Source organism: Nycticebus coucang, chromosome 10, assembly GCF_027406575.1.
Source record: "Nycticebus coucang isolate mNycCou1 chromosome 10, mNycCou1.pri, whole genome shotgun sequence".
Lineage (NCBI taxonomy): Eukaryota > Metazoa > Chordata > Mammalia > Primates > Lorisidae > Nycticebus > Nycticebus coucang.
In genome coordinates, this window is record NC_069789.1 from 19,970,016 (window position 1) to 19,992,032 (window position 22,017).

A 22,017-nucleotide genomic window follows, 5' to 3' on the forward strand; every position below is an offset into this window, starting at 1 on the left:
CTTCTCGGACCATCATGGAATAAAAGTTAAACTCCATAACAACAAGAATCTGCAAACTCATGCAAAAACATGAAAACTAAATAACCTTATGCTGAATAATAGCTGGGTTATAGAGGAGATTAAGAAGGAAATTACCAAATTTTTGGAACAAAATGACATTGCAGACATGAATTATCAGAACCTCTGAGATACCACAAAGGCAGTCCTAAAAGGAAAATGTATATCACTGCAAGCCTTCCTTGGGAAAACAGAAAGAGAGGACCTTAACAACATAATGGGATATTTCAAGCAACTGCAAAATGAAGAACATTCCAATCCCAAACCCAGCAGAAGAAAAGAAATAACCAAAATTAGAGCAGAATTAAATGAAATTGAAAACAAAAGAATTATACAACAGATCAAGTAAAAAGTTGGTTTTTTGAAAAGGTCAATAAAATAGATAAACCTTTGGCTAACCTAACCAGGAAAAAAAGAGTAAAATCTCTAATTTCATCAATCAGAAATGATAAAGACGAAATAACAACAGACTCCTCAGAAATTCAAAAAATCCTTAATGAATATTACAAGAAACTCTACTCTCAGAAATACGAAAATCTTCAGGAAATAGACCAATAGATGAAATAACAACAGACTCCTCAGAAATTCAAAAAATCCTTAATGAATATTACAAGAAACTCTTCTCTCAGAAATACAAAAATCTGCGGGAAATAGACCAATACTTGGAAGCATGCCACTTTCCTAGACATAGCCAGAATGAAGTGGAAGTGTTAAACAGGCCTATATCAGGTTCTGAAATAGCATCAACTATACAAAGTCTCCCTAAAAAGAAAAGCCCAGGAGCAGATGGCTTCACATCAGAATTCTACCAAACCTTTAAAGAGGAACTACTACCTGTATTAGTCAACCTTTTTCAAAATATAGAAAAAGAAGGAAGACTACCCAACACCTTCTATGAAGCAAACATCACCTTGATCCCCAAACCAGGAAAAGACCCGACAAGAAAAGAAAATTATAGACCGATATCACTAATGAATATAGATGCAAAAATATTCAACAAGATCCTAGCAAACAGAATCCAGCAACACATCAAACAAATTATATACCATGACCAAGTGGGTTTTAACCCAGGATCTCAAGGCTGGTTCATATACATAAATCCATAAATATAATTCGTCACATAAACAAATTAAAAAACAAAGACCATATGATTCTCTCAATTGATGCAGAAAAAGCTTTTGATAATATCCAGCATCCTTTCGTGATTGGAACACTTAAGAAAAGGGGTATAGAAGGGATATTTCTTAAACTGATAGAGACCATCTACAGCAAACCCACAGCCAATATTGTATTGAATTAAATTGAAATTATTTCCACTCAGATCAGGAACCAGGCAAGGTTGCCCCTTGTTCCCACTGCTTTTTAACATTGTAATGGAAGTCTTAGCCATGGCAATTAGGCAAGAAAAGGCGATCAAGGGTATCCACATAGGGTCAGAAGAGATCAAAATTTCACTCTTTGCAGATGATATGATTGTATATTTTGAAAACACCAGGAATTCTTCTACAAAACTCTTAGAAGTGATCAAGGAATACAGCAGTGTCTCAGGTTACAAAATCAACACTCATAAATCTGTGGCCTTTATATATACCAACAATAATCATGCTGAAAAAAACAGTCAAGGCCTCTATTCCATTCACAGTAGTGCCAAAGAAGATGAAATATTTGGGAATTTATCTAACAAAGGACGTGAAAGATCTCTATAAAGAGAACTATGACACTCTAAGAAAAGAAATAGCTGAAGATATTAACAAATGGAAAAACATGCCATGCTCATGACTGAGAAGAATCAACATCGTTAAAATGTCCATAGTACCCAAAGCAATATACAATTTTAATGCAATCCCTATTAAAGCTCCACTGACATATTTTAAAGATCTCCAAAAAATAATATTTCATTTTATATGGAATCAGAGAAACCCTCAAATAGCCAAGACATTACTCAGAAATAAAAACAAAGCAGGAGGAATTACGCTACCAGACCTCAGACTATACTATAAATCGATAGTGATCAAAACAGCATGGTACTGGCACAAAAACAGAGAGGTAGATGTATGGAACAGAAGAGAGAACCAAGAGATGAACCCAGCTACTTACCATTATTTGATCTTTGACAACCCAATTAAAAACATTCAATGGGGAAAAGATTCCCTATTTAACAAATGGTGCTGAGTGAACTGGCTGGCAACCTGTAGTGGACCCTTTCACCATTAACTAAGATAGACTCTCACCGGATTAAAGATTTAAACTTAAGACATGAAACTATAAAAATACTAGAAGTAAGTGCAGGGAAAACACTTGAAGAAATTGGCCTGGGTGAATATTTTATGAGGAGGACCTCCCTTGGGCAATTGAAGCAATACTAAAAATACATTAGTGGTACCTGATTAAACTAAAAAGCTTCTGCACAGCCAAGAACACAGTAAGTAAAGCAAGAAGACAGCCCTCAGAATGGGAGAAGATATTTGCAGGTTATGTCTCCAACCAAGGTTTAATAACCAGAATCCACAGAGAACTCAAATGTATTAGCAAGAAAAGAACAAATGATCCCATCTCAGGGTGGGCAAGGGACTTGAAGAGAAACTTCTCTGAAGAAGACAGACGCACGGCCTACAGACACATGAAAAAATGCTTGTCATCCTTAATCATCAGAGAAATGCAAATCAAAACTACTTTGAGATATCATCTAATCTCCAGTAAGATTAGCCCACATCACAAAATCCCCAAACCAGAGATGTTGGTGTGGATGTGGAGAAAAGGGAACACTTCTACACTGCTGGTGGGAATGCAAACTAATATGTTCCTTTTGGAAAGATGTTTGGAGAACACTTAGGGATCTAAAAATAGACCTGCCATTCGATTCTATAATTCCTCTACTAGGTATATATCCAGAAGACCAAAAATCACATTATAACAAAGTTATTTGTACCAGAATGTTTATTATAGCCCAATTCATAATTGCTAAGTCAAGAAAGAAGCCCAAGTGCCCATCGACCCATGAATGGATTAATAAATTGTGTTATATGTACACCATGGAATATTATGCAGCCTTAAAAAAGATGGAGATTTTTACCTCTTTCATGTTTACATGGATGGAGCTGGAACATATTCTTCTTAGTAAAGTATTTGAAGACTGGAAGAAAAAGTATCCAATGTACTCAGCCCTACTAAGAAAAGTATCCAATGTACTCAACCCTCATATGAAAACTATAACCCAATTATAGCCAGAATATGGGGAAATGGGATAGGGATGGGAGGGGAGGGAGGAGGATTAGTGGAGGGAGGGTAATTGGTGGGACCACACCTACAGTGCATCTTGCAAGGGTACATGTGAAATTTACTAAATGTAGAATATAAATGTCTTAACACAATAAGAAAATGCCAGGAAGGCTATGTTAACCAGTTATATGAAAATATTTCAAATTGTATATAAAACCAGCACATTGTACCCCAAGATTGCATTAATGTACACAGCTATGATTTAATAATAAAAAAAAAAATTAAATTTAAATTTAAAAAAAATAGTGGGAAGTACCAAAGGATGCGTGTACGCAGAACCCTTCTGCTGGTTCCCACTTCCTTGGCCCACGACTCACCAGGCTGAGCTTTCCCAGGAGCAGGTTCCAAGACACCCTTTGTCAGAGGACTCCCAGGCCCACCCAGCCTCTGCTCGCTCCAGCTCCTCCCGACCACCCATGGAACCATCCTGAGTATCACACTGGTTTCTTCAGCCTCATTTCCATCTAATTCTCACAGTACAATTTCTTGGTTCAAACTTAGCCAGGCAGTGGTAGTCCCAGCTACTCGGGAAGCTGCGGTGGGGGGATCACATGAGGTCAGGAGTTCAAGACCAGCCTGAGCAACATGACAAGACCCTATCCATAAAAAAGAAAGATTTAAAATAAATAAATAACTTGACTATCTTCAGACTTATTTCCCCCCTTCTGATTTCAAGCATGATCTTGGCCTAGGGAAAAAGAAGATAATGGAGAATTTTTAAATTCAGATTTATCAAGTCCTTAAGGTCATGTGTGCTGGGTTCCCACCCCATGCTTGTTGCACCAACCTCCTCTTCCTGGTGTCCCCTTTGGCTGGGATGCCCTTCTCCCAGCTCTTTGAAAGGCTGGCTTATCCTTCTCTGGGTTTCAACTTTCACATTCTCACAGAGGCTGTCATTAGCACAGCCCCTGCGCCCACACACCCCACATATCCTCAACTGCCTTCTTTTACTTGCTCACTGCCTGTCTCCCCACTAAAATGTAAACTCTGGGAGGGCGGACTCTGGGAATGTCTGCATTGCTCTATCCCTTCAAAGGCAAACCCAGCCCAGACATTAGTTAAGGCAGCAAAATCAGATTTTATTCAGTAACGACTGTCAATAGCTTCACTTCTGGTTTCTGTGGATATGACTGGGCATTTTAAAGGGAGAATGGGGACCTGGGGAATTAGGGAGGGTCTTAAGAAGAGTCAGGGAAGTGAAAAATTATAAAAAGTACACAAGGGTAATTGATACTTGTGAAGCCCACATCGGTTTGCTGCCTGACACTTATCAAAGTTAGACTCCTACACCCCTCGCCAAACACACACACACACACACACACACACACACGTGTCTGGGAGACAAGGCCCCTATTGCCAAGAGTTGCTAGAACAATCGGTAAATTATTTGGGCAGCACTGAGTTTTCCAAAGCAGACACTTTAAGGGAGGTAGGGTCATACTAGGGATATGTCCTTGAGCTATTGGTGTTTGTTTAAGTCTGTACAGCCCAAAGGTAAGGACTGGTGGAAAACAGTGTTCAGAGGAGCCTGGCTGGGGCTGATCAGGGAGAGAATCTGTCAATGTCCAGCGCAGGCCTGATACCTAGTAAATGCTCAAAAAATGAATCAATAAACAAATAAGTGGACAAACAACAGGAATGTGACCTCTCTCCAAGACCTTGCCCTAGTGTGGGAAGCAGGCAGGGAGGGTGCTAGGAGTGGAAGAAGGGCAATTCTCTCACTCACAAGGACCTCAGGGTTGGGATGGCAGCTCAGCAGACCTCAGCCCACCTGCTGGCCATCACTCCTCACAGAAGGCTGCAGTCCTTGTACAGTGGAATGTGGCAAAACACTTCAGAATCACCATTGACCTTGACCAGGGAAAAGAGATTTCAACAGCACCAGCATCAGGTTGTAACATGAGCATGTTTACAGCAATAGCAAACCTGTTGTGTTGAAAGACCAACCAGAAAAACAGAAGCAGCTGAGCAACACCCACATTTTTTCATCCTTAACAAAATCCAATAGGTTTACTCATTTGATAAGCTGCACACAAACTCTGGTTGTAATTAACACTTGGTCGTGAGATACCCAGGCCAGGTCTTCCCCTCACCTGTGATGTGCTGTAAACATAAATGCAGGAAGGTGTGTTGACCTGTGGAAACAGGCTTTTCCATCAGGGGCTTCTGAGAGATGGTGAACCTGTGAGTCTCAACTCTGGCAGCTAAGTGATTTCAGAGGAAAAAGCAAAGTGATTATCGAAAACAGTGGTTAACAGGTATTCTGACATATCAGTTATCACCTTTTGTTCAAGGAAGAGATTGGCTCCTGTGAAGGCTTTTAGGTCATTTTCATCCTGATTACTTGGATTATGTACTATATATATAATATATATATATATATATATATATATATTTTTTTTTTTTTTTTTTGTAGAGACAGAATCTCACTTTACTGGCCTCGGTAGAGTGCCGTGGCGTCACACGGCTCACAGCAACCTCCAGCTCTTGGGCTTACGCAATTCTCTTGCCTCAGCCTCCCAAGTAGATGGGACAACAGGCGCACGCCACAACACCCGGCTATTTTTTTGTTGCAATTTGAACCCGCCACCCTCGGTATATGGAGCCGGCGCCCTACTCACTGAGCCACAGGCGCCGCCCTATGTACAATATTTCTCATAAAAAATGAAACAATTCCTAGAAAATCATGCTGCATGGGAGAACAGAATGTTGATGTTTTGGGTTTTGTGATGAAAATTCATGTACAACTTTTTGTAAAGACATATGTTTTTATCTCTCATGGATATATGCCAAGGAGTGGAATTTCTAGGTAGTATGGTAACTCTGTTTAACCTTTAGAGAAACTGTCAGATTATTTTCCATCTCCACCAGCAGTGGACAAGGACTCCAATTTCCCTATAGCCTCCCCAACAGTTGCTATTATCTGCCTTGTTCATTCTAGACATCCTCATAGAAGTAGTATCTTGTAGTATCTTGTAGATTTTAAATTAATTAATCAATTTCATTTGTTGAAAAATAATAATTATGTATATTTATGGGATGCACTGTGATTTTTTGATCTATGCATACATTATAGAAAGATTAAATCAAACTAGTTAACATATCCCTCGCCTCACTAACATCATTTTTTGTAGTGAGAATATTTAAGAATCTATTTTTTTAGCAATTTTGAAATATATACTACATTGTTATTAACTGTGATTACCATGCCCTACATAACCAAAGCAACTTTGAGCAAAAAGAACTAAGCTGAAGGCATCAAACTACCTAATTTCAAAATATATTATGAAGTTAGTATTTAAAACACCATGATACTGGCACATCAACCAATGGAATAGGTAGAAATCACAGGAATAAACCCAAATATACATAGTCAAATGATGTAGACAAACGTGTCAAGAACACACCACAAAGAAAAGACAGTCTCTTCAAAAAATGGCGTTGGGAAAACTGTATGTCCTCGTGCAGACAAATGAAATTGGTTCCCTAAGGGCTGAGCACGGTGGCCCATGCCTGTAATCCCAAAACTTGGGAGGCCGAGGTGAGTGGATTGTCTGAGCTCACAGGTTCAAGACCAGCCTGAGCCAGAGAGAGACCTCGTCTCTTAAAATAACTGGACATTGTGGCAGGCACCTGTAGTCCCAGCTACTTGGGAGCTGAGGCAAGAGTATCACTTTAGCCCAGGAGTCTGAGGTTCCTGTGAGCTATGACACCATAATATTCTGCCCAGGGTAACAACATGAGACTCTGTTGACAATGTGAGACTCTATCTCAAAAAAAGAAAGAAAGAAAGAAAAATTGGATCCTTATATCAAATCATATACAAAAATCAACTCAAAAAGGATTAAAGAATTAAATGTAAAACCTATATCCCTAAAACTACCAGAAGAAAACGTAAGGGAAATGCTTTTACAACATTAGTCTGGGCAACAGTTTGTTGGTTAGAATTCCAAAAATTCAGGCATAAAAGCAAAAATAGGCAAATGTGATTGCATAAAACTAAAAATCTTCTACACGGCAAAACAATTAACAGAATGATGAGACAATCAGATCAGAAGAAAATATTTGCACACTGTATATCTGAGAAGGGCTAATATTCAAAGAAGAAGAAGGAAGAAGACAAATAACACAATTTAGAAGAGGACAAAGATCATACATTTGTATATATACTTGTCATACATTGTAATACATTTGTCAGAAGAAGAGATACAAATGGCCAACAGATACATGAAAAAATGCTCAATATCTCTAATCATCAGGGAAATGTGAATTGAAACCACAATGAACTATCACCTCACACCTGTTAGAATGTCTATTATCAAAAGAGGAATGATAACAAGTGTTGGTGAAGATGTGGAGAAAAGGAAATCATTGGTGGGAATGTAAATAAGTACAACCATTTTGGAAAATAGCATGGAAGTTACTCAAAAAACTAACTAGCATTGCTGTATTCAATCCCACTTTCGGATAAATCCCCATAGGAACTGAAATCAGTATGTCCAAAAGATATCCACATTCCGATCTTTTATTGTGGTTTTGATTTACATTTCCCTGATGGCTAGTGAAAATCGTGGATCTTTTCATAGGTTTATTGGACATTGGTATATCTTTTTTTTGGAGAAATATCTTTTCAGCTTCTTTGCCCACATTTTTTACATTGAGTTGTCTCTTTATTATTGAGTTGTATGAGTTCTTTATGTGTATATTCTAGAGATGTGATTTGCAAATGTTGTCTCCAGTTCTGGGGGTTGTCGTTTTACTTCTTGAAGATAAGAAACATGTGCATTTGCTGTTGTGCCGAATGCCTACCCTTCTGACAATACCGCCTTGTAGCCTTCCCAGATGCCCTAATTCACCTGTCCTCTGCCTGTGTGAGCCCTGCGTCTTCCTGAAAACTCCACTTAGAGAGAGAAAGCACTCATGTGGCCCTTTATTCCTTAAAATTAAGTATATATTTTTTCCTAGAGACATAATTTCCTGTCCTAAAAAGAGTCCCTTTAAAGGCACTATAAATTACCTAAATCTTGTCCACAGTTTAAAATGGATGTCCAAGAAGGAGTGGCCTCTTTATTTTACCTCCAGAAGAGCCTCTGAAATGTAGGCGGGTCCCATCTATCTAAAATACTCTCGGCTCCTAGCAGCTGCAGCTGCGAGACAGACCTCGTCATTTTGGCTGTTTGTGCACTTCTGGAGGTATATTTAGGTTGCTTCTATTTAGTGTTCCCAGAATAGCCATAGTTTTTTGTTTCTCTAACATCCTCTTGGTTTTATTTCTTCCTGTCCCAAACTGAGGGTGATACACTAGATGATTTCCAAAGTCCTTTCTACCTCAAGGAGTCCATGCTCTTAAACAGTGTCCAGCCCTCCTTTGTATGATCGCAGCATGTCACAGTAGCCATACCCAAAGTCCATTCTCAAGCAAGAGGGGACTGTCCCCAAAATGCAGAAGAGGCTCCATGGCTGTGAATTGAACTGGACTTGTGCACTCCAAGTCCCAGTGTGACTCATCTGTGAGAAGTTTCCTATAAATGAATATCTAATATTCTTGTATGAAAACAAACTTGTGTTCACCTATATCATTTCTGGGCAGAGTTGTACAGAAATTATTTTGTAGAGAAATTGGTCCTTCATCCCAGTTTATGCTAACTACCTTAATTTCACACATTTATTAGCTTTAACTAGTTCCAAGGATGGTTGAGTGGAATCTTGGTGTTCATTTTGTCCATCCCATTAACAAATCAAATAATCTTTTAGGTACCATGAGGGACCTGTGCCTTCAATGTTGAGAATGTCACAGCTGCTGTGATCCAGTGTGTCTTCCATGTGTTAGGTTGTTACTAATCTCAAATTAGAATCCTGCTATCAATAGAGATTCAATGCCTCCTCACTTTAAATAAGCAATGAAGTTTAAAACAAGAATCAGTGAGCTTCTTGTATGTCCGACAAATGCTGTCAACGCAGAGCTTGTCCAAGGTCAGTCCCCACCTCTGTGAGTACAGGACTTGACTAGTGCGTGATCATTTTCCTTTAATGGCGTTTGGGGTTATGATTTAGATACAGTGGCCCTTAAAGAAGGGGTTAAGGTGTATGTGAATGGAGAGGGACATGTTTTGGACAATGGCAAAGAAAGACAGTTGAGAGATGAGGAAGGAAACTTAGACTGTCACTGTTTGTTCATTTGGCTTTAATATATCAAACCAAGCAAATTCACAGTGAGGGATATTTATATTGATAAACAATATGTAGTAGGCATCCACAAACCTACTCATAAATACTGTATCTAAATCATAATTTCTAATCAGTTCCTGAAGCTGATGCCCACAGGGGACCCACTGAAAGGTTTGGAAGAGATTTGTCTTGGGGCTGGTCTTTGCTCCATCCTGCCGGAATGCAGGCTTCCTTCCCTGCGGGAGCCTTCTGCCTTTCAGGGATGTGCCAACTCACAGAGCCAGGACATCACAGAGCCTGGCCAGGACATAAGCAAATAGCCTGCACTCATGTCAAAGACACATACGAACACAACAGCCTCTTCTCTCATACACACTCAAAGGCAAATTCAGACACTGTATATCAGCAAGAGTGAAGAGATGGGGACGGGGCTGGGATAGGACACAGTGAGTGGAACAAAGACAGAAGCATCCTGAAGAAGCAATCAGAAGGCGAGGCAGCTGCTCCCTGCCAATCCACCAGCAGGGATCTGTGCCTGGGAGGAAAGCAACCCACTTCTACCCTGCCTGACACTCCTTCATTCCTGAAAGAAAGCAACACCGTTATTGCAAACATCTTTCACCTTCCTCCTTCTCTTTGTTTCATTACCCACGTGCTCTAAAACTTTATACAGCAAGAAAAATATGAAAAGAGTATGAATGAAGAGGATTTAAAATATGGAAAATGGGAGTGATCATTAGCTTTTGGGCGGCGCCTGTGGCTCAGTCGGTAAGGCGCCGGCCCCATATACCGAGGGCGGCGGGTTCAAACCCGGCCCCGGCCAAACTGCAAAAAAACCAAAAAATAGCCGGGCGTTGTGGCGGGCGCCTGTAATCCCAGCTACTTGGGAGGCTGAGGCAAGAGAATCGCTTAAGCCCAGGAGTTGGAGGTTGCTGTGAGCTGTGTGAGGCCACGGCACTCTACCGAGGGCCATAAAGTGAGACTCTGTCTCTACAAAAAAAAAAAAAAGAGTTGGACAGTTTCATTGTTTTTTTTTAATTCTTTTTATTTTATGAACTATGTTTTTGCCTTTTAAAATTCTATGTTGTCTTTTCTTTGTGCTTCGTTTTTTCTCTTTCTTTTCTTTTCTTTTTCTCTTTCTTTTTTTATTTTTTGACAAAGGATGCCCCTATGTTACCCAGTCTGGTCTCCAACTCTTGGGCACAATTGATCCCAAGTAGCTGGGACTGCAAGTGTGTCTCACTGTCACTGTGCCCAGAATGGATCATTTATTCTTTTGATGTTAACAATAAACACACTTCTAAGAAGATGGAGAGACAGTGACATTACAAGCACGGACTGAGAAGACTTTTATATTAAAAAATAGAAATAGAATATAAGAAAAATAGAATACTTTGAAATAAAAAGTCAGTCTCACTCATATCTTATACATTCCTTCTCATGAAGACTGTTCCCACTTTTATTACCGTTTGTATCTCCTTACAAGAAACTCTATTTTTAGACCTTTTGAACTGTTCTTAAGTATCATTCTGAGATGCCAACCAACCCCCCAGTGAACTGAACTTGTAAATGTAGACAATCTTCTGTGTTAGATAAGTCTCAGGGAGAAAGTGAATGAATCATTGTTTTTAGTTGTGGTAGTTAGAAAACATGAACATCAAAAAAAAAAAGCCTCAGTGGGCGGCGCCTGTGGCTCAAAGGGGCAGGGGCCCGGCCCCATATGCCAGAGGTGGCAAGTTCAAATCCAGCCCTGGCCAAAAACTGAAAAAAAAAAATCCCCAGCTTGGCTCCTGTAGCTCAGTGGTTAGGGCACCGACCACATACACCAATCCCAGCCCAGGCCTGCTAAACAACAATGATGACTACAACAACAAAAAAATAGCCGGGCGTTGTGGTGGGCCCCTATAGTCCCTACTACTTGGGAGGCTGAAGCAAGAGAATCACCTAAGCCCAGGAGTTAGAGGTTGCTGTGAGCTCTGACACCACATCACTCTACTGAGGGCAACATAGCGAGACTCTGTCTCAAAAATAATAATAATAAAAGCCTACTCAATTTTTCTTCCTAAATGTATATCTTTTATAAATACATAAATAGATACAGATAATGTATAGATAATATATACATACAAATTGAATGTTACGATATGAAGGGAGTATGTAATATATATAAAGATCATGCTGGATAGGGAATGTATACCATTTTTCCATCGTTAGCCTTTTCCCTCTGTTACTGAATCACTTCTTTTATCATGTCTATTATATTCTTTTGTGTAAATACACCATACTTTATTTTCCATTTTTCTGTTGGTGAACATTTAGGTAATTTCCAATTTTACACACCTACTAGTAGTAACATTTGGATGAACATCTTCGTAATATAGTTCCATTGAATCATATTGTTCCATGGGAAAAAAATTCTAAAAGTGGAAATAGTGGATAATGGGCCACTCTGTTTTTTCAGAGTTTTGATATATATCACCAACTTTCAGAAAGGATATATTCATTTTTATTTTCTTCAGTGGGACATGACATTTTCAAGGATAATCATCTTAAAACAAAAGCAAGAACTGACAAAACCAAATGATAAGTTTGAACTAGATAATTTCAGAAGGTTCTCATTGAGCTAGAACATTCTTTCTGCATCAATGTGCTACAACAAATGCAAACCCAGCCTGATTGTCTTTCTGAGTGCGATGGGCTATTCACGGTTCCCTGGCCGTGACTCACTGAGCAGCCCACCTGGGTCCAAGTTCATAAGGAGTTATTTGTAGTTCAAGGATCCACAAGACAGAAATATTCAGACACCAACTAGGTAATTTTAGTAGGAAACTATATGTGCCTTTAGCCCTCCAAACTCTGCCAGGAATGCTAGGGAATCTCGGGGATTCCACTGACCTTTTGCCCTACACTAACACACCCACCCTCGGGGAAAGGCATGACACCCTGGCTCCATCAAAAGCAGGACCATGACCTCTTTTTGCTTTTGTCTAACATTGGTGTGACTTTCCTTTTCAGCCTCACAGCAAAGAACAAACAGCCTTGCAGCCCCTCAGGAAAGAACAAACAGCCTTTGCCTTATGCAGGATTTTGGTTTGTTTGCTTTTGCAAAAAAAGTGAGGTATGTCACTCAAAGCTGATTAAATTATAGAACATCTTTCTCCCTTTGTGCTGTGCTGACTCTCCTCTGATGACTAGTGCAATGTCTTATTGGTTCCAAATGCCAAATGTGGGTCAACAGACACGTGCAACTCAACAGAGAAAGACAGCAATCCTCAGCACTTATTGGTGGAAAGACACGATTAATTCTTTGGAGCATTTTACATTTTTTGCCAATAGGGTCATTTGGCAATTTGTGACACCCAAAATTTTTACTCTTGCCCAGTGAGTTCACAGTGACACACAGTGGACTTGGGTCAGCTGCACTCTGTGGTGATGGTCTCCGCACACCACACCTTCAGGGAGTGTCACTGGTCAAAGTCACCTTCACTGTCATGGAGCAGACGCATAGTGCCTGGTACAGAATAGGTGCTCAGTAAAAACCACTCGGTGAGAGGAAGAATGCTAGAGCAGGTGGCCCCAGGAATGCTACAGCCATGCTAGAGCCATACTTGGGCTCCCTTCTACCCCAAGAACCTGGGCCTGCCAGACTCCACTAGGGCCCTGACCTTTCTCTGAAGCTCATCTGAGGGGCAAAATCAGCTAGAAGCCTAAGACAGGGCCTGGGGAACTCCAATGAAAGACATGTGACCAAGAATCAAAACTGGTGCTGTAAGCAATTTTTTTTTTAGGATGGAGGGAAGAGTGCACCAATGTCCAGAAGAAAACTCCCCCGAGAGCAAAGCAAACAAGGACCAGGCCCTTTAGGAAAGCAAGTCAAGCAAAGAGGAGGATTTTCAGACCCTGAAATCCAGGGAGGCTTCACCCCATCTGGTACCAGGTGACAGAAGACAGTCCCCAAGAAGTACTGTTTGCCCAAGATGACGGTGACTCAAGGGAGTGGGGAGTGTGAGCCATCTACGCAGAGGAAAGAGGAGAAGAAGGCTTATGTCATGTGTTATGGGCCGTGTGTGGAGAGGGAGGAGCACTTGCTGGGCAGGGTGCTGTAGGGATGGGGGGCATGTGGCAGCTGAGGAGTCAGGACGTATGGAAAGGTAGGGAGATGTTCTAAGTAGTTTCCAGCACCTCTCTGTGTGACGCTCCGTAATGCCACTGTACTACTCCTGCGGGAAAAACATTTGCACAGTCTCCACAATCCTTGGGGCCATCTGGTGTTTTATGGTGAAGGCAGACACAGAGCCGGGTCAGGCACTGAGGGGCCCAGCTGTTTCTCAGGTCCACCAGCGTAAAGGAGAGAGGCAAGCCATGTCCTCAGGGAGTGGAAAGACCCCCGTTGTGGTGGGACCATGTGAAGAGCATGGTGCCCAGAGGTAGCCCACAAGGGGTTCTCGCTGTGCAGACCTGCTTTGCAGCATGAACAGGACTTTTCTGGTTCCTAGGAGGCTATGTCTAGGGCTCAGGAACTTGACCTTGATACTCTGTGCCTACATAAACCTAACCACCTTGACTCCTGGCAGGCTCTTGCTTCCTTCTGTCTGACTTTTATTTTTTATTTTTTATTTATTTTTGTTGTTGTTGTTGTTGCAGTTTTTGGCCGGGGTGGGGTTTGAACCCACCACCTCCAGTATATGGGGCTGGCGCCCTCCTCCTTGAGCCAGAGGCACTGCCCCTTCTGCCTGACTTTCTTTCCATTCATTCCTTCAGCAGTGATTACCAGCCCTGTATCTGGTCAAGCTCTCTGCCCTCGAGAGCTGATGGCGCAGCAGGAAGCCCATAGACGTGTCCAGATAACTCCTGGGCAAGGCAGAACCTGACCACCATCTTGGGAGAGACGAAGGGCTACACAGTGGCTGCGGATGACCCAGTCTCTGAGATCAGGACTTCCAAAACTGTCTCCCCACTGTCGAGCCTCCTGAGTGAGACCTTGCCGGCAGGTCCCAGACAGCCCTGTTCTCAGTAGTAACAGGAGCAGAGCGGCAGCCGCATCCTTCCCAAACCCAGACATCCTCCCCTCCGACAGCCGAGTCTGACAGCCTGTATCCCCTTGCTTCACCCTTGGAAACAAACACCAGCGAAGGGAGTCGTCTCCTTGTCAACCAAGATCTCATTTAGGTCAGTATTCTACTTCCCACTGCACAGAGGGACCTGACGGGAGGCCAACTTCGGACGATGAGTCATCCGGAACACGAGCAGACAGCTATTTCAGAACTGACCGGCCTCAGATCTCTTGCCTCACCTTGAGTCCAGGGCCCTGGTCTTCATGAAACACGTCCTCTGAGGTCAAGCCAGGGAGGACATGAGAGCAGAAGGGAGTCAGGACCATCATCCCGGCACCCCACAGGCAGAAGAGGGCGTCTGGGAAGAGGATGAAGCAGACAGTTGTAGAAAACTCTAGAACTCTGGATGCTGTAAATATACTCCTCCTTTCCTTCCTTCTCCCCTCCCTTCCCACTAGGAGCACCTGTGCGATAAGCTGTGTACTGTGTTAGGCACCAGATCAGAGATGACTTATTACGGAACCTCGTGGGGGAGACTGGAATTAATCACTGATGGATATTGATTCTTACTATGTGCGAGGTACTATTATTAGCACTTTACACACATTAATTAATTCCTTCAATCTTCACAACAGCACTAGCAGGTAGATACTATTATTATCTCCATATTTAAGTTGAGACCGCTGAGTATGGCGAGATGAAGTAGTCTGCCCACGTGAGAGCGTTTGTAAGCAGCCCCCTTTCCGTACTGATTGACTCTGTTGGGAGCAGCTTCTGGAAACTGCCATGTCCATTTCCCACATGGTGGGAGACTGTTATTTCTTGAGTACCTACTATGTGAGTCCTTCTACACACCCATTTTCTGCCTTGGCCACCCAGCCCATCTCTGAAAGTTCCCAGGAAAGGGGCCCATCCAGGGCCCCTCTCCCTGCTGTGCTGCTGTTTCCTGCTGAGCCCCGGGTGTCCCACCCTGGGTCCTCCAGGGGGCCACTACCTACTGTCTGCTGCCAAGTGCAGGATGGCCCTCTGACCCAAATTCATAGAGGAAGTAAGCAGACGCCTTGCTCCCATCTTTATGCTTCTGGCTTTGCTCATTGTAATCCTGGCTCTAAGCTGCGACTTGATCACAGGGCCAGCTGTAGCTTGTCACCTTGGGGCATCCCTGGGGGTGTCAGGAGGGGCAGGGGAATGTGTCTGAAAGCCCATCAGTGACATCCAATGATCCCGCCTAGCAAAGTCCTGTCCCCAGCTGGAGTTATTCACCCTTGATGTTCCTAGAGAAAGAAGAGAAAGCTTAGTAGAGCCCTAGCAAATCTGAGTGTGTCCTACAGAAGCACGTTGCTTTTTGGGGAAGGAAACAGACATGTGAGGGTGGGGGCAGGCCACCAAGAGCTCTGCCTCAGAGTTCTAGTTTCCCTGCCTTTGCACTTGGAATTATTGAAAAGAATGTCAACCATCCCTGGAAGCAAGAAGAAGAGGCTGCCTGGGGCCTGGGAGTGCATTGCTTTGCCTTCCTCAGGCTTTCTCTTTCCCTCCTGCTGGAAATGCCGGCGCTTTCTCCATTCTGAAAGCTTCCAAATGCTGCAGACTGATGTATTGGGGTGACATCCATTTCTGATTCCTGGAACCTCTTTAAGTGATTATTTTTAAACACTGGTAACCACGAAAATAATGTGTTATTCTTACTCTTTAATACTGTGAAGGATTATGAAATAGTGATGATATTTTAGAGTGAATTAATTGAAGTTGTATGTTTTCTGACCCTGAGAAACTGTAGCTGGATTATAAATGAGGCCGGGTGCGGTGGTTCACATCTATAATGCTAGCACTCTGGGAGGCTGAGGCAGGAGGATCCCTTGTGCTCAGGAGTTTAAGACCAGCCTGAGCAAATGTGAGATCCTATCTCTATGAACAAAAAATTTAGCTGAGCTTGGTGGCAGGCACCTGTGGAGGGCTGAGGCAGGAGGATCACTTGACCTCAGGAGTTTGAGGTTGCAGTGAGCTACAGTGACACTTCTGCACTCCACCTAGGACAACTTTAAAGGTCTTCACATAATGTGCCATGAATATAATTTTAACAGTATTTTTTAAATCACATGGATTATGACCCACAAATAGATCATAATAAAGTCAACTTAGTTGATCACAATCAGCATTTTTTTTTGTTTGTTTTTGCAATGAAAGAACAGAATATAAAAAAACAACAACAAAACCCAAAACAGAATGGATAGTGTGTTTCCATGTGGTGAGGGAATATTGTATGAGCTAGTTTATACAGTTGTATATGGGGGGTGAGTTGTGTATGTGTATGTATATACACAAATGTGTGCACATATGATTATCCATATACCCGCGTATGGATGTATACACATTTGCATATACAAGTTGTGATATAAGCTTTTTCCCAATTTTTAAAATTGAAATATCATTTACCAATCACAAATTTCACCCTTTTTAGTGCACAACTTTTGACAAATATAAAACAGATTTCTGACTATGTCAAAAAAGTGGAAAAGCCACTGTAGATACTCACAAAGGGTAATATTCCTTTAAGATCTTTGGAGGCAGTGACAATGATCATATCCAGGAAGATAATTTATACACTCCAAATTTTAAAGCCAAATGGGAGATTATCTAGTCAATGGTTTTCTAAACTTTCTTTTAGCAGTGACATCTTTGTAGTAAACAAATTAGCTTGGAACCACAACAGATAAAAGCAGAGTTGCTTTGCAGAGACCAAGAAACACAGCTTGAAAACTGCCAATGGAGTCTACCCTCTCATGCCCAAATTGGGAAACTGAGGCCAGAAGAGAGTGAGTGGCCACTTGAGGTTAGCCACTTCTGTTGGCAGAGCTGGAGCTCAAACTTAAGCTGTTGGCTATAGTTTAAGCCGTTTTCCATGCTGTGTTGGTCTCATGAGAATCATAAGTATCACTTAACTCCAGCAAAAGGATTGATCCCTGCTTGGAATAGCGCAATGGGACCATAAATATTTACACACCACTGAATTGGAAAGAATAGATCAGAGGCCCCTCTGATGGCAGGAGTGTGAGACAATCCCGGGAAGGCCAGAACAGGTCCTTCAGGAAACCGAAGTATGTAAAAGGGCTGGAACCTAGGCCAGACCTGGGAGCCAAGTGCCAGGAAGAATGGTGAGCTTCCAGAATTTGAGGACTCAACCAGGCCCAACATAGCTACCCCCAGGTTTGTCTGCTCTCTCTTCCTAAGGGGCCAGGGCTGGGCCCTTGTCTGGAGGGTGCAATTTAAATGTACCCCCTTGGAGGCAGGAGAAACTGCCCATTTTGTCTCCTTTCTCATCCAGGTGTCCTTTCCCACTTCCATTCTCTCTACTTGCATGTGGGAGGTGGGGAGGGGGCAGTGGGGGTAAAACCTGTGCCGGTGTCACTTCTGTATCTGTCACTTACCTCCTGCATCTACTCAGCAAATCCACCTGGATGTTCAGACTATAATGATAAGAACACAAAACACAACCAGTCTTTACAAGTCTATTATACCAGACAACCACAAATCGTCATTAAATATGCCATAATCCCCAACCACACAGATGAAAAACGCCAATAAACGAGAGTAAGATTAGTTGATAAAGAACAATTTCTGCCAGAATAGAGATCACCTCAGCTAGAAGCCGAGGAAATGCTTGGCTTTGATAAGAATTGTGCATTCTTAGACGATGACAAGGAAGATCTATTTGAGTAAAACATGAAAAACTTGACCCAATTTCTTTTTCAGATAAATCCTCGTAATACTAAATTGAAGACAGATAGGTGCCTAAAGGTGTCTTTGAGATATTAGCTCATGCCAATAGCCTTCAAAGAGGAATGGAGATTGGAGTCAAATGACCAGTCCTCTTGCCTGGGTATTATTTATATGGTGTTGTTTCTACAGATACTTCAGGGATCTTATCTCTCTTTGTTGTAAGAATTATTCATTTCTTTTCATATCAATTTGAGATTTGGGTTTTTAAGTGGGTCTTGGGCACTTTTCTAAATATCCTTGAAGTAGGCCATGATAGCCTAATTTCAGTGAGAAGTTTTAAAATGTTGAAATTTTCAAAACACTAGTACACGCGCATACACCAGTACACCATTAACATCCCAGATACTTTTGTTTATGAAAGTTTTTATTAATTAATTAATTTATTTATTTTTTATAGAGACAGAGTCTCACTTTATTGACCTTGGTAGAGTGCTGCGGTGTCGCAGTGTTCACAGCGACCTCAACTCCTAGGCTTAGGCGATTCTCTTACCTCAGCCTCCAGAGTAGCTGGGACTACAGGCACCTGCCACAATCCCCGGCTATTTTTTTGTTGCAGTTTGGCCGGGGCCTGACTTGAACCCCTCACCCTTGGTATATGGGGCCGGCACCCTACCCATTGAGCCACAGGCGCCGCCCTATGTAAGTTTTTAAATATGCATCCCCACCACATCCCATTCTCAAAAAGCATTCACTTAAAGAATAGCAGTACTCATATGGTCAAGCAAGCAGAAAACTCCTGGTCTGAGAAGGAGTATGTGATGTTGGGTTTTTTAAGGGTGGGGCAGGTGTTTCTATTGAAGCACAAGTTGAGAGACACAGGGCTGATGGTTTTCAGTATGAAAAACAAAAGGCAGAAACAGGACATAGTGCTTAGAATTGAAGGGAAGACCAGCTACCTGGGAGGCTAAGGTGGGAGGATTGCTTCAGTCTAGGAGTTTCAGACCAGGCTGGGCAATATAACAAGATCCCATCTCTATTAAAAAAATTAACGGTACAAGGCTGAGGTGACAAATAGTAACCTCTTTGATAAGCAGAAGTTAACAAATATGAGGAGGTGGTGGCTTCCTTGTTACCAACAGCCCCTGGGACAACCTGCAGGGGAGGGAGCAAACAGGATTTAGATAATGGTTATTGAATGAGTATAGGTAATAATAGGAGTATTTAACAATATTGAACTGTTAACTCTTTGACAGAACATCGTAATAAATAGAAAGTAAATATTTTCATCATGCCCCAGTGTGATGAAATCCATCAAAATCACAGTCCGATCAAAGGACATGGGATACATCTCTCCCCTGACTTGGAATAGCTGGAGAATTTCTGCATTTTTATTTATACTATTGAGGAGAGTAGCATAGTGGTTACAAGCACAGCCTGTGGAATCATTCACACTTAGATGTCAATCCCCTGGTGGCCAGTTCCTCTAGGACCTGAGATACGTTATTTATCCTCACTGAGCCTCAGTTTCTCCATCTGTAAAACAAGGCAACAACCACCTTACAGAGCTTTAGTGAGAAGAAGATGAAATGATTTATGCAAAATGCTTCACAGTATCTGACAGAGAGTAAATGCTCCAATGTGAGGACTGTTGTACAGTATTTAGGTATTATGTATATAATACATGTTTGTCAAAGAACTTCAAACAACACATAGAAGTACTATTTTGCATGCAATGGCTCTACATTAAGCTTATTGCATTTAATTTTTCCAAAGAAGGAAATAGGTTATGGGTTTATTGTAGGTTATCAGTAGGGGGTCTTGAGACAAGTTCCCTGTAAGAGGCATATTATGTGGTCCACTATGGGGCTCCTAAAGAAGCCCTAAATACCTTTCCTGGAACGTAGTGATGGGGAAGCAACCCTGAGACGCCCTGCCCTTCTGGAGATCCAGGGGCATGCTATTCATCACGGGTGTTCAGGAGAACAAGTGATAAAAAGAGCCCTACAAGAGCAACTTCTAAGAGCCACTTGCTGGGGAGGCCTGAGGCTGGGCAGGTGGATGTCACCAGCGGTAAGTGCCAAGCTAGGGAACTCCTGTTCCTCTTAAGTTTCCTCTCCACCTGCAGCCCCCACTGAGTTACCCTAGCGGGGATCAGAATGACAGGGGACAAGGGATATCCACTTTACCAGCAGAAACCAGTGATGCTGAAGGTTCTGAAACTCTACGTAAGGACTTAGCCCCCTTGAATCCAAACTGATCCTTCAGATTGCCAGTGGAGGCTGGGACCAAAACTAGTGGTGGGGTGTGTGTGGATGAGATTTCCCTAAGGCCTCTGAGATTCTGGTCTGCCTGAGCCTCGTGTATCCCACCTGCAGAGACTACGCACTTTTGAAGACTGAAACCAGCGCTCACTGGGGATCCCACCAGCTAGTGATGCGATAGGCTTATCATTGCTTTTTAGCAGGCACCGTTGGCCGGTAGCTTACAAATGGACTCAGTGAGAGCAGTGAATGCTGGGCCAAAAACGGAGTTTTCCTGCTTCCCAGGCATATGTGGACTCAGCGGACTGAGGAGGTGGGACAGCTGCAAAAATGATCTCAAGCCTTTGTTTTCTTGTGGCTGCTTTGCTTCTGCAGACTTTGCACTTTTTTTCCCCAAAAGAGCTGGCCAAGGTGCCATGCAAGCTTTGGGAAGCGTTACTTTTTTTCCAACTCTCAGTGTGAAACAATTCAGGACTTTGTCTAAGGGAGAGTCAACTCTTCATCCAACGTCAGGCACTTTCCTCTGTAAACTTGTGCAATCCGGGGGCTTCGTTCTCAGGTCTCCCTTAACAAGGGCTGGTCGGGGGAGTGGCGACCCAGTGAGGCTGCAGTCAGGACGCGGCTGGGAGGAAGGGAGGGACCGGGCTGCAGGGCTGGGCGTCCCAGGGTGGAGGGCGGAGCAGGTGAGCCGCGGTGTGGGCGTGGGGAGTGCACTTGTACGTGACGTTGGAGTTTGCAGCACCCTCCAAGTAGGAGGCTGTGCGCGCGTGTGTGCGCGGAGTGGCTGCGCTGCCGGGAGGATGCGCGCGGCGGGGCGGCCGCCGCAGTGAGCAGCGCGGAGAGCGGAGCCGGCGGGCAGCCGGGGAGGCCGGGACGGAGAGGGGCGAGCCTCTGGCGCTTCCCCGCAGAGGAGGGCCCCGGAGAGGCGCACTCCAGCCGGCCCCAGGATGTAGGCGATCGGCGGCAGCGCTCCTGCAGGCGGCCGGCTCATCATGAAGAAGCACTCGGCCCGGGTAGCCCCGCTCAGCGCCTGTAACAGTCCGGTCCTGACCCTCACCAAAGTGGAAGGTAACGCGCGAACGCCTCGCCCCGGGGGCGCGGCGGGGCCCTGGCGCGGAAGCCCCCGCACTCCAGCCGGGGGATGCTGCCGCGGCGGGCTGCCTGGCTGCGGGGCGCTGGGGCCGGGGGTGGCTGCTCTCCCAGGACGCGACTCCGCAGTGCAGCGGGCCGCTGCCTGAGTGGGGGACGCGGCTGCTCCAGGGGCCGCCCAGAGCGCGATGCTGCGTCGAGCGCCAGTCCCACCAGCCTCTCCTGCCTGAGCCGTCCCCAGCACATCTGGCGGCAGCTGCACCTTCACCTCCTTCCAGGCCTGTCTGGAGACTCTTGTTTGCTGGGTACGAGGGGTCGCCCAGATGCTACCCAGTGCCTCCTCCCCAGCACACGCACACACTCGAGTTGCTTGGAGTGGGAGCATCTCCCCA

General features: G+C 43.5%; 1 protein-coding gene across 2 annotated transcripts in view; it reads left to right on the top strand.

Annotated features, from left to right (window-relative positions):
* The window catches only part of SLC35F3 (solute carrier family 35 member F3), a 486,918-nt gene that overhangs the window by 338,161 nt on the left and 126,740 nt on the right, over positions 1-22,017 (top strand). The window contains exon 1 of one of the 2 annotated variants that reach the window (XM_053607477.1): positions 21,256-21,604. The exons of the other annotated variant lie outside the window; for it this stretch is intronic. Coding sequence (XP_053463452.1) covers positions 21,529-21,604 — 76 coding nt within the window. The 5' untranslated portion in view covers positions 21,256-21,528. Of the gene's footprint in view, positions 1-21,255; positions 21,605-22,017 lie in introns of those variants that run through there. 2 annotated transcript variants of the gene reach the window in all.